Genomic DNA, 16,671 nt, shown 5'->3' with positions numbered 1-16,671 from the left:
CCCTACATGACCTTGTCCCTCCCTATCTCTCTGATCTCCTCCAGCCGCACAACCCTCAGAGATATCTGCGCTCCTCGGATTTCCATCGCTCCACTGTTGGCAATCATCCTTCAGCTGCCCGGGCCCCAAGTTCTGGAATTCCCTCCTTTAATCTCTTTGGCATAGGATATGGACAGCAGAGCTTTGGATGAGCTGAAGTTTACTGAGGGTGCATATGAGAGACCAGGGTAGTGAGTTCTTGATGGTGCTGGTTGAGGGGAGAACATAGGCCAGGTCACAGAGACAACTCCCTGATCATCTAGCAGTGTTAAGGGATTTTTTACATTCATCTCAACAAACTGATTAATGTCTCTCTAACATCCCAATTTAAAGACAGCATCACCAACAATCCAGGAGTGCTAGCCAGATTATGTAATACAATTCTGTGCACATAGACTTCTTGTGTACTTGCAGCCTTCATTCTTAGAATCGTTGCTATAAGAGTTCCTACAATTCCCTTTAATACATCAAAACATGCTGAGTAGGACACATAATAGTACAGAATACTCCAAATGTGGCTCTACTAATGATTAATATAAATTAGAATAACTTGTTTTAATTTACACATTTTTGTTTTGTATTCATTCAGGAGCCTTGGTGAGTTGGTGTAGTGCATCTTGTAGATAATACACACTGCTGCTACTGTGTGTCGGTGCTAGGGGGAATGAATATTTAAGGTGGTGGATGGGGTGCCAATCAAGGGGGCTGCTTTGTCCTGGATATTGTCGAGCTTCTTGAATGTTGAATGCTGCACTCATCCAGGAAAGTGGGGAGTATTCCATCACTCTCCTGACCTGTGCCTTATAGTTGGTGGACAGACTTTGGGGAGTCAGAAGGTGAGTTACTCTCTGCCTCTGACCTGCTCTTGTAGCCATGGTATTTATATGGCTGGTCCAGTTCAGTTTCTGGGCAATGGTAACCCGCAGGATGTTGATAGTGGGGGGAGTTCAGCGATGGTAATGCCATTGAATGTCAATGGGAAATGGTTAGATTCTCCCTTGTTGGAGATGGTCATTTCTTGGCACTTGGGTGGTGTGAATGTTACTTGCCACTTTTTAGCCCAAGCCTGAATATTGTCCAGGTCTTGCTGTATATGGACAGGACATGAGTGCAAGATGCATTTTTTTTTCCATAACTTTAATATTTCATACTGACTGGAATTTTTCAATAAATGATTAATAATCATACCATTATTCTAAGACAGATGTTAATTCTTTATTGCTTAGACAACTTTAAAAAAGGATTCAACAAATTAAAAGTGTCAGCCTCCAATATGCTGAATTGGAAACCTGTTACACTACCTTGCCATCAACCCATCCAACCCCAGCAAGAAAAGCCATGACAATTGTACACAGTCCTCCAGAACCAGGGAAACCAAAGACTCCTGTAGCAAAAATAGCAAACACAGCCAGACCCAGCAGGAGGTAAGAACGCTTCATCACAAGATCTTCCTGCAAAGGAAGAATAAAATTACATTAAATATTTGCTTTTATTTTATTTTACAGGCAGACAAAGATACACACACTGCTACTATGAGAACAAATAAGTAAAGAGCTGCTGTTAAAATAATGATTTGTTAACCTTTGCTTTCCATTTGGAGTTTTACAGATATTTAAATTCAGCAGCAACAAACACACTGCTTATTTGGGGATTCCAAATCATTACTGTTCTTAACACTCTGGATTTGGATACATGCAATTTACACCTATGGAGAACGAAGTGTTCTCTGCAATGGATAAACAGAATTCCTTCGCACGGATTTCTCAGCAGCTTGTTTAGGACACTTGAATATGGTATTGGGTTTCTGTGTGTTGCAAACATTTCTCTGACCCAAAATAAACACAAACCTGTTTGCCAGCCTCTCCATTACAGCTATCAGATTTTTAAGATTCTGTTGCTACATCAGATAAGTTTGGAATTACTCCTAATAGGCCATCAACTCAATGGACAATCTTGCTATCCTTCTTGAAGGTATCGCTACTTGTCCCAGTATGGTGTCACCGTGATGATGGAAACTACTGCAACCCCCTTTGTAAGTATACGATTGTCACAGACTGTCACAGCCCCTTTTTCTGTGATCTCCAGTGTTTTCTATTGATTTAGAATTTGTGTCAGCTTAGTGAAACCACTAGCACAGGAGGTTGCCTGGTTGAGCCCCGTTCCAAGGTAGTCCAGCCTGACATTCTGGTGCCGCTCTGCGGTGGTGAGGGGAAAGAGGGGTTGCTGAAGAAACTGTCCTCCGGGGAAGTCTTCAGCTCTGTACAGCACTGTAACATTGCTTCCACCACTTTGTATTCAGGTGGGGGAATGTTCAGTTGTAATGGAAGAACAAGAGTTGGGGGCCCTGCTGTGGAAAGGTTCTAATGGGGGAGAGGGGTAGGAACTGCTGTGGGAAGACAGTTATGGAGAAGAGTGGTGGTGGGCCATTGCAGAAAGATAGGGTTAGTATAATGGAAGGTGAGACAAAAAGGCCGAAGGTTCATCTTATTTAATGACCTAAATTTCTCATTCAAAAAGCTTGGCCGTTAATGCTGTTGTGAAAGCTGGTGCTGAGTCATGAGCACTGGTTGGGATTGATTTGCATTTGGCCAAATCGAATCGAGGGAATTGCTTAGAGGGAATTGAATTTTCCAGGACAAAGCAGTTGGGCTTGAATTTCAGTGCTCATTGACCCAGTCAGGAACTAGGGCATTCAAATTGTTGCCTCGTGCATTGTTTTTATTGGACCTGTCTAGTCATCTGGATGCTGTGGGCAAGTTTATCCTTGAATGCAACTTTAGGATCCAGTGTGATTACTTCTGATATCATTAAGTTGACGGTTTTTGCATAAAATGGCGTCCTAACTGTTCATATATCAGTGAAGGCCCAGGCTCTTTGTGGATCCAGTACAATTTGTATTTGCATAGCAGCATCAATGCAGTAACATGACCTATGGTGCTTCTCAGGAGCGTTATCGAACAGGATTTGACACCGCGCCATGCCATTTTAGGGCAGGTGACCAAAAGCTTGGTCGAAAAGGTACATCTTAACAGAAGAGGGAGAGGTGGAGAATTCCGGAGTCTAGGACCCAGGCAACTGTCAGCTCAGCCACTAATGGCAGAGCCGTGAAAGTGGGCATGCGCAAGTGGAACGTAGAGATCTGAGAGCTGTAAGACTGGAGGAGGTTACAGAGATTGGGAGGATCAAGGCCAGGATGAATTTGGGGAGTGGGGGGGGGAAAAGGATGAAACTTTTAAAAATTAGGGTTTTAGTTCACATGGGGCGAGGGGGTAGTCTTGAATACCTGCCATCTTGCCTTTGCTTTGTTGCAGCCAGGTAAGTTACTTATACCATACAAAGATGATTTTAAATGTGTAGGATGTGAGGTGAACTTTTGGAAACATAGTGCTTCCACATTTCAGCTGCAGCGAGGTAGATGTGGGCGTCCACTCACTGAATGAATTACACTAGTTTGCAGCCTGTACGTGATTGATAGGCTGAAGTGAGTCCAGAGGCCGGTCTTCGTTGTTATATGCTACTTAGACCCTTTGTGTTTTTGGGCCTTTTTCTGGCTGGTAGGAGGTTTGCAGCTTGGCTTGCAGTGTGACCTAAATATAAAGGCAATGACGGCCTTTAGGAGCATTCAGAAGAAACATCTTTACAGCACACAGTGGTTAGAATGTGGAACTTGGCTCCACAAGGAGTAGTTGAGTGAATAACACAGGTCGGTGTTTCCTAAACCTCTTCCCGCCGTGACCTCATTGAGAGGCTTAAAAATTGGCCTGACCTCTCTGTGAGAAGGGCGGGAGCAGTATCCATCCCTTCAGAGATTTTTAGAAACCTGTTTTTTTTTTTGAGCAGGAATCAACCCCCAGATATCAGTCGGTTAGACCACCCACCATTTTTTTTTGTCTAAAACAGGATTTAAAGGGGCCTTGCAGCTGGTTAACATTCAGAGTCAGAGCTCCACGACAGCCATTGCTGCCCTCGGAGCACGTGGTCCCAGAATCCCGCCTCCATTGCGACCGACGGTTTGGGAAGCCCTGGAATGGATACATTCAAGGGGAAGTCAGACCCATATCTCAGGAAGGATGTTCTGGCCCTGGAGAGGGTCGAGAGGAGGTTCACGAGAATGATCCCAGGAATGAAAGGCTTAACATATGAGGAACGTTTGAGGACTTTGGGTCTATACTCGATGGAGTTTAGAAGGATGAGGGGGGATCTGATTGAAACTTACAGAATACTGAAAGGCCTGGATAGAGTGGACGTGGGGAAGATGTTTCCATTAGTAGGAGAGACTAGGACCCGGGGGTACAGCCTCAGAGTAAAGGGAAGACCTTTTAGAACAGAGATGAGGAGAAACTTCTTTAGCCAGAGAGTGGTGAATCTATGGAATTCATTGCCACAGAAGGCTGTGGAGGCCAGGTCATTGAGTGTATTTAAGACCGAGATAGATAGGTTCTTGATTGGTAAGGGGATCAAAGGTTACGGGGAGAAGGCGGGAGAATGGGGTTGAGAAACTTATCAGCCATGATTGAATGGCGGAGCAGACTCGATGGGCTGAATGGCCTAATTTCTGCTCCTATGTCTTATGGTCTTATGAACATCTCCAACAGTATTTCTTTTATGCTTTCAGATTTTACTCAAATCACAAATTTAGTTAAGAGTTATGGTTTACTTATTAAAATCCATTATTTTCTAAACATGTAATGTGTCTGAAGCTGTCAATTACCAAACTACTACTTGAGCTATTTTTATCGGAATTACTAACAATTGGTACGACAGTTAATGCATTGAAGTCTCCTAGCCATTCTTATCCAATCTGATGGTTGCTGCCATCACAAAAAAGGCCAACATTAGTTATACCACCTTGTAACGTTCCAGTAAAAATGTGGCACAGTAATTCCAGTCTACTAATCTAATTTCAAGGCTCAGGTGGTGGTTAAAAACCATTCATGTTTTGCTCCAATCACTTATCAGATCACCTGCGGCCCCAGACTACTACTTTGTAATTACACCTAGATATCATTATTATTCAATATAAAAATCTCACTATTCTCACGCAATACAAGACAAAGGTTTTGAACACATATTTACATTAAAAAATTACAAGAAAAGGAGCTTATATGAGTTCAAATTATTCCCAAAATAGAAAGTCATGGGATAAATACACAACACAGCTGGGCTAATCATATAAGTCTGTCCACCAGTCTGGATAAAGAGCAAATTAGTTGATATGTAGCACTATTGATCCAGAAATTGTACAACCTTCTTGATGTTCAGTTGGTGCTGTAAATTTTACACAATAAATAAGCAATAGGAATATAATTTAATTGCAAAATTGCTCCTTTGGCACATAGATCTGCTGAACTGGAAATACTTAGGAGTCATTGCAACTGGACAGCTTATCTTATTGCAGCAGGGAAGCATACTTAGTCCCAGTTTGTTCATCATACTTACCTCTGGACATGCTGTTTAAACGTCACTGCCTGTACAGTTAGCTACCTATCTGACTTAAGTTGTATTTGGATTAAAGCAGGAAGTTACAGACTGTTTCCAAGTTTCAAAATTGTTCACCAGTTGGGGAGACTAAAACTGGACACAAGATTCTAATTGGATCTAATTAACATCTTGTACAGGACAAAATGATATCGTTAATTATATCGTGAATGAATTGCCCTGTAAATGCACCTTAGAACACTGTTTGTTTTAGCTATTGTTTCACAACATTGGTCATGAACCTTTACCTGATAATGCATTAAAATGTTCAGATGCCTCTCCACTGACTTCAGTCTTTTCTCTGAAGGATGTGCATATGTTAAGCAATGGTCCTGCCCATTTGCAAAACATTGTACTTTTCGAAGTTAAATTTTGCCAGTCACAGGCCCAATCACCCAACACATCTGGATCTACCTGTAGTAGTAAAGCATCTCCCACAATCCTGACTGACACCGATCTTTTATAATTTACAAACTTGCAGATCATTTCCCCTAACACCTATATCTAGATCATTAACAAAAATAGTAAATAGCAAAGGTCCTAATACTGGTCCCTGCAGGACACCACTGGTGACCAGTCTCCAAGTAGATCTAAATCCATCAGTAACCACTTTCTGTTGTGAAATGTACTCATGAGAACAGGGAATGTTTCATGGCATCCAGTGTTCAACACCCAACAAATACTTAGATGAATATCAGAAACTGCAAGGTACTGAAAGACAAACACGCCCCCCCACCCCCACCTTGGGAAAAAGTCTTAAAGAAAGGAGGAGAGGGGGAGAAACATATTTTTTCCACCTTTCAGGCAAAATACATAAAATTAAATTGAGTAACCATGTGAAATGAAGCTTTTGAAACATTTTGCAAGTGATCCTTTGTTCCCAGAATGTTGGCTCCATGGAGCATGTGTATGCACTTCCCTTTGAATCCCCAACCCTGACGAAATGATCTACAATCTGAAAGAAAATAACTACTGGCAAGCAGGTTGTTTTTGTTGCTTTCCACCTCAGGTCCAGAATTGTGAAGCATCATCAATATTATCTGCCTTGGTGGCATGGCCCCACTGCCAGTAACACCACATTTGGGGGGGGGGGTTACATCAAGCACACACTTTCCGCATTGAGTTAAATACAGTTATAATAGATTAGTAAGTAATCACTAAGACATTAGCAAGATCACTTATTAGAGCTTAGACCTGATTAACTAAAAAATCTTTTAATACAGAAAATTGCAGCTTGTTTCAGTTTAGTCAGTACTAATGCCTAATAATTTGGTTAATTGCACTTTAGTCATCACACATTAATCTGTTTCAGGTGTGCTTAGTTCAGTGCTGACTAGCAATTATGGTAAAAATCACAAACATGTACAGCGCCATACTGCCATAAACTCCAGATGTATCATTACTTTACTGCATACAGGGCAACTCCTGCTTCGGTTCACCTTGTAATCACACACAACCTCTCTTCAACTTGTTTGTTGACAAAATAGCATCTAAGCCACCATATACTGTTGAATCAAGCAACTGAGCAAAATTGTCAGCAAATACACAACATGATCACTGATATTTATTCAGGGTTAGGGTTAGGGAAAATCAATCTCAAGGCACTGTCATTGCATTTGCAAAATATAATAGTCTAAAATCTTTTAGTATTTGGGGATATAGTTTCTTTGGCATTCACAAGCAGTAAAACAATACTTAGAGAATTGACACACAAGGGAGACAATAAGGACATGAGACAGTACATCCTGGAAACAGGAAATTAATGTTACATGCATTGAAACAATAACATAAACTCATATGTTGAGCATCATAACAGGCAGGATTTCGCTGGAGCGAAGTATCTTAGCATCCCTCATTAGACAGACCTTTTTTTACATCCTTCAGCTCAAAAACATTTTGCTTTGTAACTTGCCGCAAATACAAGCTGTTAATGGTATAGCAAGGGCATCAGGGAATCCGGGATCTCATCACCACTCTCAACTGCTCCACTGTTGCTAAATTATCAATCAGGTTGCTTGTCTGATATCCAGTACTGGATAAGCAGAAATTTCCTCCAATTAAATATTGAGAAGCCTGAAACCATTGTCATTAGCTCCCGCCACCTCCTCTTTAGAGACAGGTCTTGTGACTGACATCTTAAGTCGAGCGTTCGGCCATCTACCCCAGTTTCACATCTTGTGTGGCTCGGTGCCGAACATTTCTTTGCAATGAAAAGGTCTTTGTTTTATAACGCTCCTGTAAAGTGTCTTGGGGAATTTTGTTACATTAAAGGCGCTAAGTTGTTGTCATTGAAGTAAGAAAAATGTAAAAATTTATAATCTGACATCTCCAAATCTCTATCAATTGACTACATGCAGGAATGAGATTGAACAGGCCAGAAGTTGACTGGCATTATATTAAGAAATATCACATAGTTAAAAAAGGTACTTATGCTGTCTCCTTTCCTAGCAGCACTGCAGATATACCTAAATCAGATGAACTGCAGCAGTTCAAGAAAGCAGTTCGCCACCACCTTCTCAAGGGCAATTAGGGATGAGCAACAAATGTTGGCTTTGCCAGTGAGCCTCACATCCCATGAAAGAATAAAAAAATTACAAGCTCTAATTTTCTATGGCAAGTTTAGTGGTCTATTAATATGCAAATTTATAAAAACAGGAAAACCAAAGGCGAGTTGCTGTTCATGCAAAGTAAACAGAGAGTGGCGCTAACTGACCAGTTGGAGATTCACAACTCTCGGTGCATCTCTTAATCCCCTGGACATGCTTGCCAAATAATAACAGTGCATGTCGTTAACACAGTTTTCAAGAAAGATACATAAATCATGCAATTATAATTTCCACAATGTGGTACCTACACTACATTTGAACAGCTCAAGCTGAATCTTAATGTTGTTCATATTACTGCCCTAAAATATATGGCATGATTTGGATCATGGAGGTTGGTTTGGAAGAAGACAACCTGTTTTGATCTGTCAATGTTACCATCTTCCTGTTACAACAAAGGAATCAGGAAGGGTAAGCCATTATCTTGCATGGTTCAAAGAGAAAGCAACCCTATGGAGCATGGAATATCCTGAAGGGTACTTAGAGAACTTCATGAACTTCTATTTTATAAACAGATTTTGTAAGCAGCTTCATGTTACAGACCTAAGTGTAGCATGTGTTTAGAAATTTTGAAGTTTCTTAATATTTGTCTGCAACTTCAGGAAAACAACTCTCTCATCATTATGGTCTCTGAAGAGGAAACACAACCACAATGCTTCAGAACGGCTATGCTGCAAATCCTTGTCTAATTATTTTAAAAGTAACGCTGAGAAAAGAAGGGTGCCATATTTAATTTATTTTCAGCAATAATAACTGCCTGACCAATTTTATATCCTTACTAATATGGCTAACATGATGATTGTTGTATTCTTAATTTACAATATCTTCAAGAATTGTAATAACCGAACTGCTTCTCCTTACCTGGTCCCTGCTAGGAAAGTATCGGAGGAACAAGCCAATAGCAGCTCCTGCTGCTATCCCAATGAGAACTTCAAGGAACCCCCTGAGTATATTGGAAAGCATTGAACCTTCAGAAACAAGTGGAATTTAATTAGTTCAGTTCCAAATAAATTTGACACCTAGAAAACCAAAATTAAGAGCAGCACCAGCCACATGGCTGGTACTTTTAGGACTATAATAGTGGCTTGCAGTCTACATTGTACATATAATTTTCTTTAGAATGTGTAATCCATGAACATACTTTCTTTCACAATTGAGTTTGATTTAAAAAATTATACCATGGCTCTGACAAATATTCCTAGACAAAAAAAAGGTGCCCAAACTTATAGACTGAAATACCATAGAATTCAAAGAAGAATGGCAAACATGATATTTTCTCTATATATTAAATAATGTGTTAATTTAATGGAAGGCACTACTCAACTTTTCCCATCTGCTTAAAATATATTTTCAAAGCTTAAATATGTACAATACATCTTTTTAGAATTGCAAAACTTAATTGAACATGTTTTTTAAACACGCATTGTAAAACTGACTTGGAAGAAATTATCAGGCTCAACGCTGCAGGGATCCAAATGTGTCAACAGAAACACAATGAGCCAAGGTTCAGGATTCTGTTGGACTGACGGGGGTCTTGCCGACCAGTCAGAGACCCAGCAGAGAAGCCCCCCCGCCTCAGTTCGTGGGGGAGGCTCAACAGAGTTAAGCGCCCTTCAGGCACTTAAGTGGCCTCCATCTGACCGTCCCCGCAGTTGAGATCCCCATAAAAGGAAGTCCCACCCACTGAGAGCTGCCAGCTAATCAGAAGCCGACAGCTCCTCATGACCCAAGTACAGTGGGAGCAGCGGCAGCTGGTAATATTGCACCCACCAGAGGCCCAGGGTCACTGAGAGACCCTAGGCTAAAGGCGAGTGAAGGCAGGATGGGGATCACGGGGTGTGGGACGTTGCAGGAGAGGAGGGGCACAGGGCGGGGTGAGTGGGGGGGGGGGGGGGGGGGGTTCGGGGCAAAGGGCTGTGGATGCTCAGCTGAGTATATTCAAGACAGATTGACAGATTTTTTGGTATTTGGGAATCAAGGGATGAGGTGAGAAAGTGAAGTTGATGTAGAAGTTTATAGCCATGATCTAAATAAATGATGGAAGCTTCAGAGGCCGTATGGCCTACTCCTGCTCCTATTTCTTTTGTTCTTATAAAACAGAGACCCATTGAAGAAATAACAAACGGACACCGTCACCCACTCGACAGTTTTTTTTTACTCTGCTTAAGTAATCTACCATGTGCACTACAACACAATGTTGTCAAAAAGTAAAGTATGGTTTTTTAGATTTGAAGCCAGTTAGCAACCCTAACTTTGGGATGTTAGGCTTTTTTTTGAGAGCATCAAATTATTTTCCTCTCTTTCTTCCTCAGCTTTTACAAAGGATTTGCTAGTGCCCTGACCAAGTCATCTCTCAAATAACACCACCAAAAACATATCTGATGTTTGTTGGATCTTACTGTGCTCAAAACTGTCCGTACATTGGTTATACTTCGAGAGTAATTAATTGGCTGCTTTGGATCCTCCCAAGATCACGACAGGTACAGCACAAGGGGAGACAGTAGCATAGTGGTACTGTCACTTGACTAGTAATCCAGAGGCTCAGGGTAATGCTCTGAGGACATGGGTTCAAATCCCACCATGGCAACTAATGCTAATAAATTATGGAATTGGAAATAATGGAGCACTTGAAATTAAGAGCAATTGTTGTAAAAACCCATCTGATTCACTAATCATTATCTATCCCTATCTGGTCTGGTCCAGACCCACAGCAATATGGTTGACTCTTAACTGCCCTCTAATGGCCTAGTAAGCCACTCTGTTCAAGAGCAATTAGGAATGGGTGGCCTTGCCAGTGACACCCACATCCCACGAAAGAATAAATAAGTAAATAAATACAAGTTATTTTCAAGACATATGGCCCAACTGCCCCATTGTGAGCAGATAAAACAGCTGGGATCATTTCTAGATTTAGTGGCATTACTTCATTATCAGTTAACCAATCTCCAGGTATAGTTTCTTCAAGTGCAGGTAGTGGGTGCAGAATATGGAGTGCAGGAGCTCCTAAAAGGCCTCCTGTCTCTTTTTGTTTGTGGCATGATCATTGTTCCATGGAAGATGTCCGCCAAACCTGAGCTTCCTCCTTGACAGAAGCAAGTCTGGGCTGCTGCTGAAGGAAGGACACTTTACCATGCTTGGTGTTCAGGAGAACTTCCACCTCCCTTTTTTCCCCAAAATAGAGCCAATGGCCAACAAACACTGCAGGAATGACCAAAACAGCCTCTCATGTCCGGAGGGAAGAAGCAGGGAAGATTTTCTCTGGGCTGAGGAAAAGCATCAACATACTGTTAAATACCTGGTGCCCACTCTGAAGAAAGGAATGTGTATTCTACAAATACGGTAGTGTCACCCTCACTTCCACAGCTTGTTTAGCCATCCAATGCCACATCTGACTAGACCACATCAAGCAGTAATCGTGCCCTGTTCTCCTCTGCTAGAATCAATCATTAGTCCAGGATCATCCTGGAAAGCAAAGATAACTACTGACTTTCTTCTCAACTATAAACTGTCTCTGTAAACATCATTCCCTTGCCCCATCCACTCTCACCACCAACAACTGGGAGAGACTTCCTGACTTTGTTGTCACTAAGATTGACATAATCCAGAAATTTGCAGGGCCATTGGAAAAGAGTAAGGGAGTGGACTTAGTAGCTCAAAGAGATGGCACAGTCAAGCTGGACAGAATGCCTTACTTCTATACTATTTGATTCTATAATTCATTCAGCTGCTTCCCCTTATTCACCAAATTAACATATTCCAAGGTTTGCTTACCCTAGTCCTGTCTTTCTCTATATTGTCTCTCCCATCTCCTGCATAACCTCACCGGGCTCATCTTGTCCATGTGGCCTCCTTCTCTTAACCCCATTTCCACCAAAATTCTCACCGCCCATCAACTTCCTTTCCTGACCTTCATGCTAACTGCCATTGTAAATGGTTTCTGTTCCTGAGGTACTGTTTCCCTGCCTTTCAAAGCTTACATTTTTAAAAATTAGTTTACGGGATGTGAGCATCGCTGGCTACACCAGCATTATTTTCCATCCCTAATTGCCCTCAAGAAGGTGGTGGTGAGCTGCCTTCTTGAACCGCTGCAGTCCCTGTGGTGTAGGTACACCTACAGTGCTGTTAGGGAGGGAATTCCAGGATTTTGACCCAGTGACAGTGAAGGAACGGCAATATATTTCCAAGTCAGGATGGTGAGTGGATTGGAGGGGAACTTCCAGGTGGTGGTGTATCTGCTGCCCCAGTCCTTCTAGATGCTAGCAGTCCTTGGTGGGTTTCTGCAGTGCATCTTGTAGATGGGACATACTGTTGCCACTGCACAGTGGTGGTCGAGGGAGTGAACGTTTGTGAAAGAGATGCCAATAAAGTGGACTGCTTTGTCCTGGATGGTGTCAAGCTTCCTGAGTGTTGTGGGAGCTGTACTCATCGAGGGAAGGGGGGGGTATTCCATCACACTCCTGATTTCGGCCTTTGTAGATGGTGGACAGGCTTTAGGGAGTCAGGTAGTGAGTTGCTCGCTACAGGATTCCTAGCCTCTGACCTGCTCTCGTAGCCATAGTATTTGTATGGATAGTCCAGTTCAGTTTCTGGTCAATGGTAATCCCCAGGATGTTGATAGTAGGGGATTCAGTAATGGTAGTGCCATTGAATGTCAAGGGGCAATGGTTAGATTTTCTCTTGTTGGAGATGGTCATTGCCTGGTACTTGTGTGGCACGAATGTTACTTACCAGTTGTCAGCCTGAGCCTGGATATTGTCTGGGTCTTGCTGCATTTGGACATGGACTGCTTCAGTAACTGAGTCGTCGAAAATGGTGCTGAACATTGTACAATCATCAGCAAACATCCCCACTTCTGACCTTATGATGGAAGGAAGGTCATTGATGAAACAGCTAAAGATGGTTGGGCCTAAGACACTACTCTGAGGAACTCCTGCAGCAATGTCCTGGAACTGAGATTATTGGCCTCCAACAACCACAACCATTTTCCTTTGTGCTAGGTATGAACCCAACCAACGGCTAGTTTTCCCCATTTCCCATTGGCTTCAGTTTTGCTAGGACTCCTTCAAGCCACGCTCGGTCAAATGCTGCTTTATTGTCAAGGGCAGTCACTCACACCTCATCTCTAGAGTTCTACTCTTTTGTCCATGTTTGAACCAAGGCTGTAATGAGGTCAGAAGCTGAGTGACCCTGGCAGAACCCAAACTGAATGTCAGTGAGCAGGTTATTGCTAAGCAAGTGCCGCTTGATGGCACTGTTGATGGCCCCTTCAATCATTTTACTGATGATTGAGAGTAGACTGAGGGGCAGTAATTGGTCGGATTGGATTTGTCCTTTGTGTGTACAGGACATACCTGGGCAATTTTCCACATAGCCAGGTAGATGCCAGTGTTGGAGCTCTATTGGAACAGCTTGACTAGGGGCACAGCAAGTTCTGGAGCATAAGTCTTCAGTACTATTGCCGGAATATTGTCACATCACTCTCCTGTTCAAAAAAAAACACAACCCTTAACCGATCTGTCTTTGCCCAAATTGGATCCTGGCCACCATTGCCTGAAATTTAATATTCTGATACTGGTGTTCAAATCCATCCATGGTCATGTCCCTCCCCATCTCTCTATTCTTTGAGAAAACTTTGTTCCTCTACTGTCGCTGGGTCAAAATCCTGGAACTCCCTCCTTAACAGCACTGTGGGTGTACCTACACCACATGGACTGCAGCGGTTCAAGAAGGCAGCTCACCCACCACCTTCTCAAGGACAACTAGGGATGGGCAATAAATGCTGGCCCAGCCAGCGAAGCCCACATCCTGTGAATGAACAAAGAAAACTCTAGTCTCTTGTGCTCACCCACTTTTTTCACCTCACCATTGGCAGTTGTGCCTTCAGCGGTCTCGTTTTAAAATCCAGAATCCCCTCCCTAACATGCTCCACTTCTTCGCCTCCCTCTCTTCCTTAAAACCCACTTCTTTGATCACATCTGTCTTGGCTTGGCATCAATTTTTGTCTGACTGCACCTCTGTGAAGCACCTGGGGATATTTTTCAATGTTCAAGGTACTATATAAAAATGCAAGTTGTCATACTTCCTGCCCTCCTCAGCACTTGCCTTTCTTCCCTCTCCCTGAACTCCTCTTTGTCCTCCAAATCCAGGGCCAATACCAGTTCCAATTGAATGCTCATTCTGAGCTATGCAATAAGCTCAGGTTGACAGCAACACCCTACTGGAGGTCTTGCAAAATTATTACTATGTTACAAAGAGTCAGAAACAAGCATATGAAAAAATATCACAGACACTATGGACCAATACATGTATATATAGCCTGTGCACAAGGTGTGACAACCATTTCCTAATAACCTTCTTGGCTTGAATTCTGTTCAATTTGGTCCGCTCCCTCAGTGGGTACAAACATACATATGTCTTTGTAAATGTTTTTTAAAAAATACATCAAAGGATGTGAACATTACATCTAAGGTTGAGCCAACATTGCTACTTCAGACTACAATAGCAAACAGCCATGCAAGATGCAAGGACTGTGTAAAGTTACTTTTATGTTAACTGCAGAGAAGGAATATTTCATATTCTGATGAGATTTGGAGATTCTGTAACTACCATAATGCTACAGGCTGTATTTAATGCGCACATTTATGTATTTGCTGCTCAATAAAGCGGACTCATATCTGCAGCCTAAGCCAAGAGTTGATCAGGATGCTTTTTTTGCCGATCATTCCAGTTGAAACACCATCACAGAGGTTACAATGCTCCTCTATTTGATTATGGACTTGCTACATTTGCTTAGATATTGGACAAGTACTGACAGACTAGAAATGTGAGCTCACTTATGGAAGTGATTTGCGATGCTGAACTTATCTGGCATCAGATAAATCTTTAATAAAATACACATAAGTTAAACAATGTAGCTCCTGTTGGCAAGCGACCAATCCCAGGCCTCTACTGCTGCTGATCTTCAGCCAGTTGCTGGAGGACAATTTGACATTGTTAGAAAGAATTGGAATGTTGTATCAGTTTAGGTGTCTTATTTCAGGAAGGGGGCCATGCAGAACCAATTATATGCAGGATGAGAGCTTTTTCAGGCGAGAGTAAAAAAACTGGCCCTTTCTTCATTACAGTAAAAAAAAGGTTAGAAGAACTAACTGCAGTGATTATAATTAGATTTTGCTAAAATAAATATGGAAATACTAATCCTAGTGGTCGGTCAGTCAGTCAGTCAGTAACTAAATGCAATAAATTTAAGCGGATTATCAAAAGAACAAGAATGTTCAGTTTTTTTTGATCTACTGGCCGAAAAGATTTGATGCAAAATGAGTTTGGGCTTAACTTTGTTCTTAACGAATATAGAACAAAACTGTCCCAAAAGTAAGCAGTATCACTAAAATGGGAATGGCTGATGTGGGACATGAAAAGGCCACACTAAGTGTGATATGGAGTGTTTTGCTGAAGTTGGTACTAAGGCACATAATTGTAGAACAACAGAGAAAGCTTTACTCTGTAGGTGACTACGCCTAGCCAGACAGTACTTGGTGTGGCATCGCCTACATAAAAAAATTGTTTTATTCTCTAGCACTAACATCTTCATCATCCACACCAAACAACAAAAATGGACATTAAAAGATATCTTTCTCAGATCTGATAAATATAATTCGGACATTTTTGTAAAGGAACTGCACGCACAGTTGTAATTCCATAAATTTACAGGATATCTATTTCTAATATTTTGAGAGAATAAAACAATTCACCTCAGTATTTCAGAGGCATTCGACATTGCATCACCAGAAACAAGTGCTGGAATGCATTGTGCATCTAGAAACATTGAAAACCCCACCAAAAACATTGGGCAGACAATATTAGTATAAACTGTTAATTTCCTATACTTTATCAAGAGAATAATTAAAACAAAAAAAAAGTTTAGTCAGTTCAGCAACCTCGGCTCCAACGACATCCAAATAATATACTACGTTAAATTAAGTCTGAGGAAGAGTTTTATTACATCGCTGTAATAAGACCAATGAGTTCAAGGTGCACTAGAACTATCAAATGTAACCATTCGCAAAGTAAATTTCAAAGTCAGTCAATATGTGGAGCACTTGAGATTCTTCAGTAGCTTTAACATGATGGTGCAGAGTTTTATTATTGCCAATAAATCAGAAGTTCCGGAGCAGGGTTGTCAAAGCTTTAGGACTTTGTGGGCCACTTATGTTTGTACCATGGAGCCTGGAAGGGCGCATATAAAGTTCATGGATGAGAGATTCATCTGTTGCACCTCCTCCAGTGGAACTATGGAGACTAAGCACCATTTTGCTGGGGTGCAAAGTGCTGCCAGTTCCTCCCTGCACAACTCGTGCACCCTCCAGCAGGAAAAGGGCACATACAGGCATGTCCTCTGCATGCAGTGGAAGGCTATGAATCAAAGTTATTCTGATATTACACAACCCAGCTGGCTGGCGTGACACCAGCATATCAAATTTGGACCACGCACACAACAGAGATACAAGACTACACCCTATTCCTTAAAGGGCCAGGCACCCAAGTTGCAGGT

General features: G+C 41.8%; 1 protein-coding gene across 3 annotated transcripts in view; it reads right to left on the bottom strand.

Annotated features, from left to right (window-relative positions):
* The window catches only part of LOC144693733 (sodium/hydrogen exchanger 9B2-like), a 141,372-nt gene that overhangs the window by 12,092 nt on the left and 112,609 nt on the right, over positions 1-16,671 (bottom strand). For all 3 annotated transcript variants that reach the window (XM_078563725.1, XM_078563814.1, XM_078563896.1), the window contains 2 exons: positions 8,982-9,088; positions 1,341-1,490 (listed from right to left, as the gene is read on the bottom strand). In XM_078563725.1, coding sequence (XP_078419851.1) covers positions 1,341-1,490; positions 8,982-9,088 — 257 coding nt within the window. The remainder of the gene's footprint in view (positions 1-1,340; positions 1,491-8,981; positions 9,089-16,671) is intronic.

Source organism: Cetorhinus maximus, chromosome 1, assembly GCF_964194155.1.
Source record: "Cetorhinus maximus chromosome 1, sCetMax3.hap1.1, whole genome shotgun sequence".
NCBI classification, from domain to species: Eukaryota; Metazoa; Chordata; class Chondrichthyes; order Lamniformes; family Cetorhinidae; genus Cetorhinus; species Cetorhinus maximus.
Note: the sequence above shows the minus strand (reverse complement) of the source record. Positions and strands in the feature narration are given on the sequence as shown.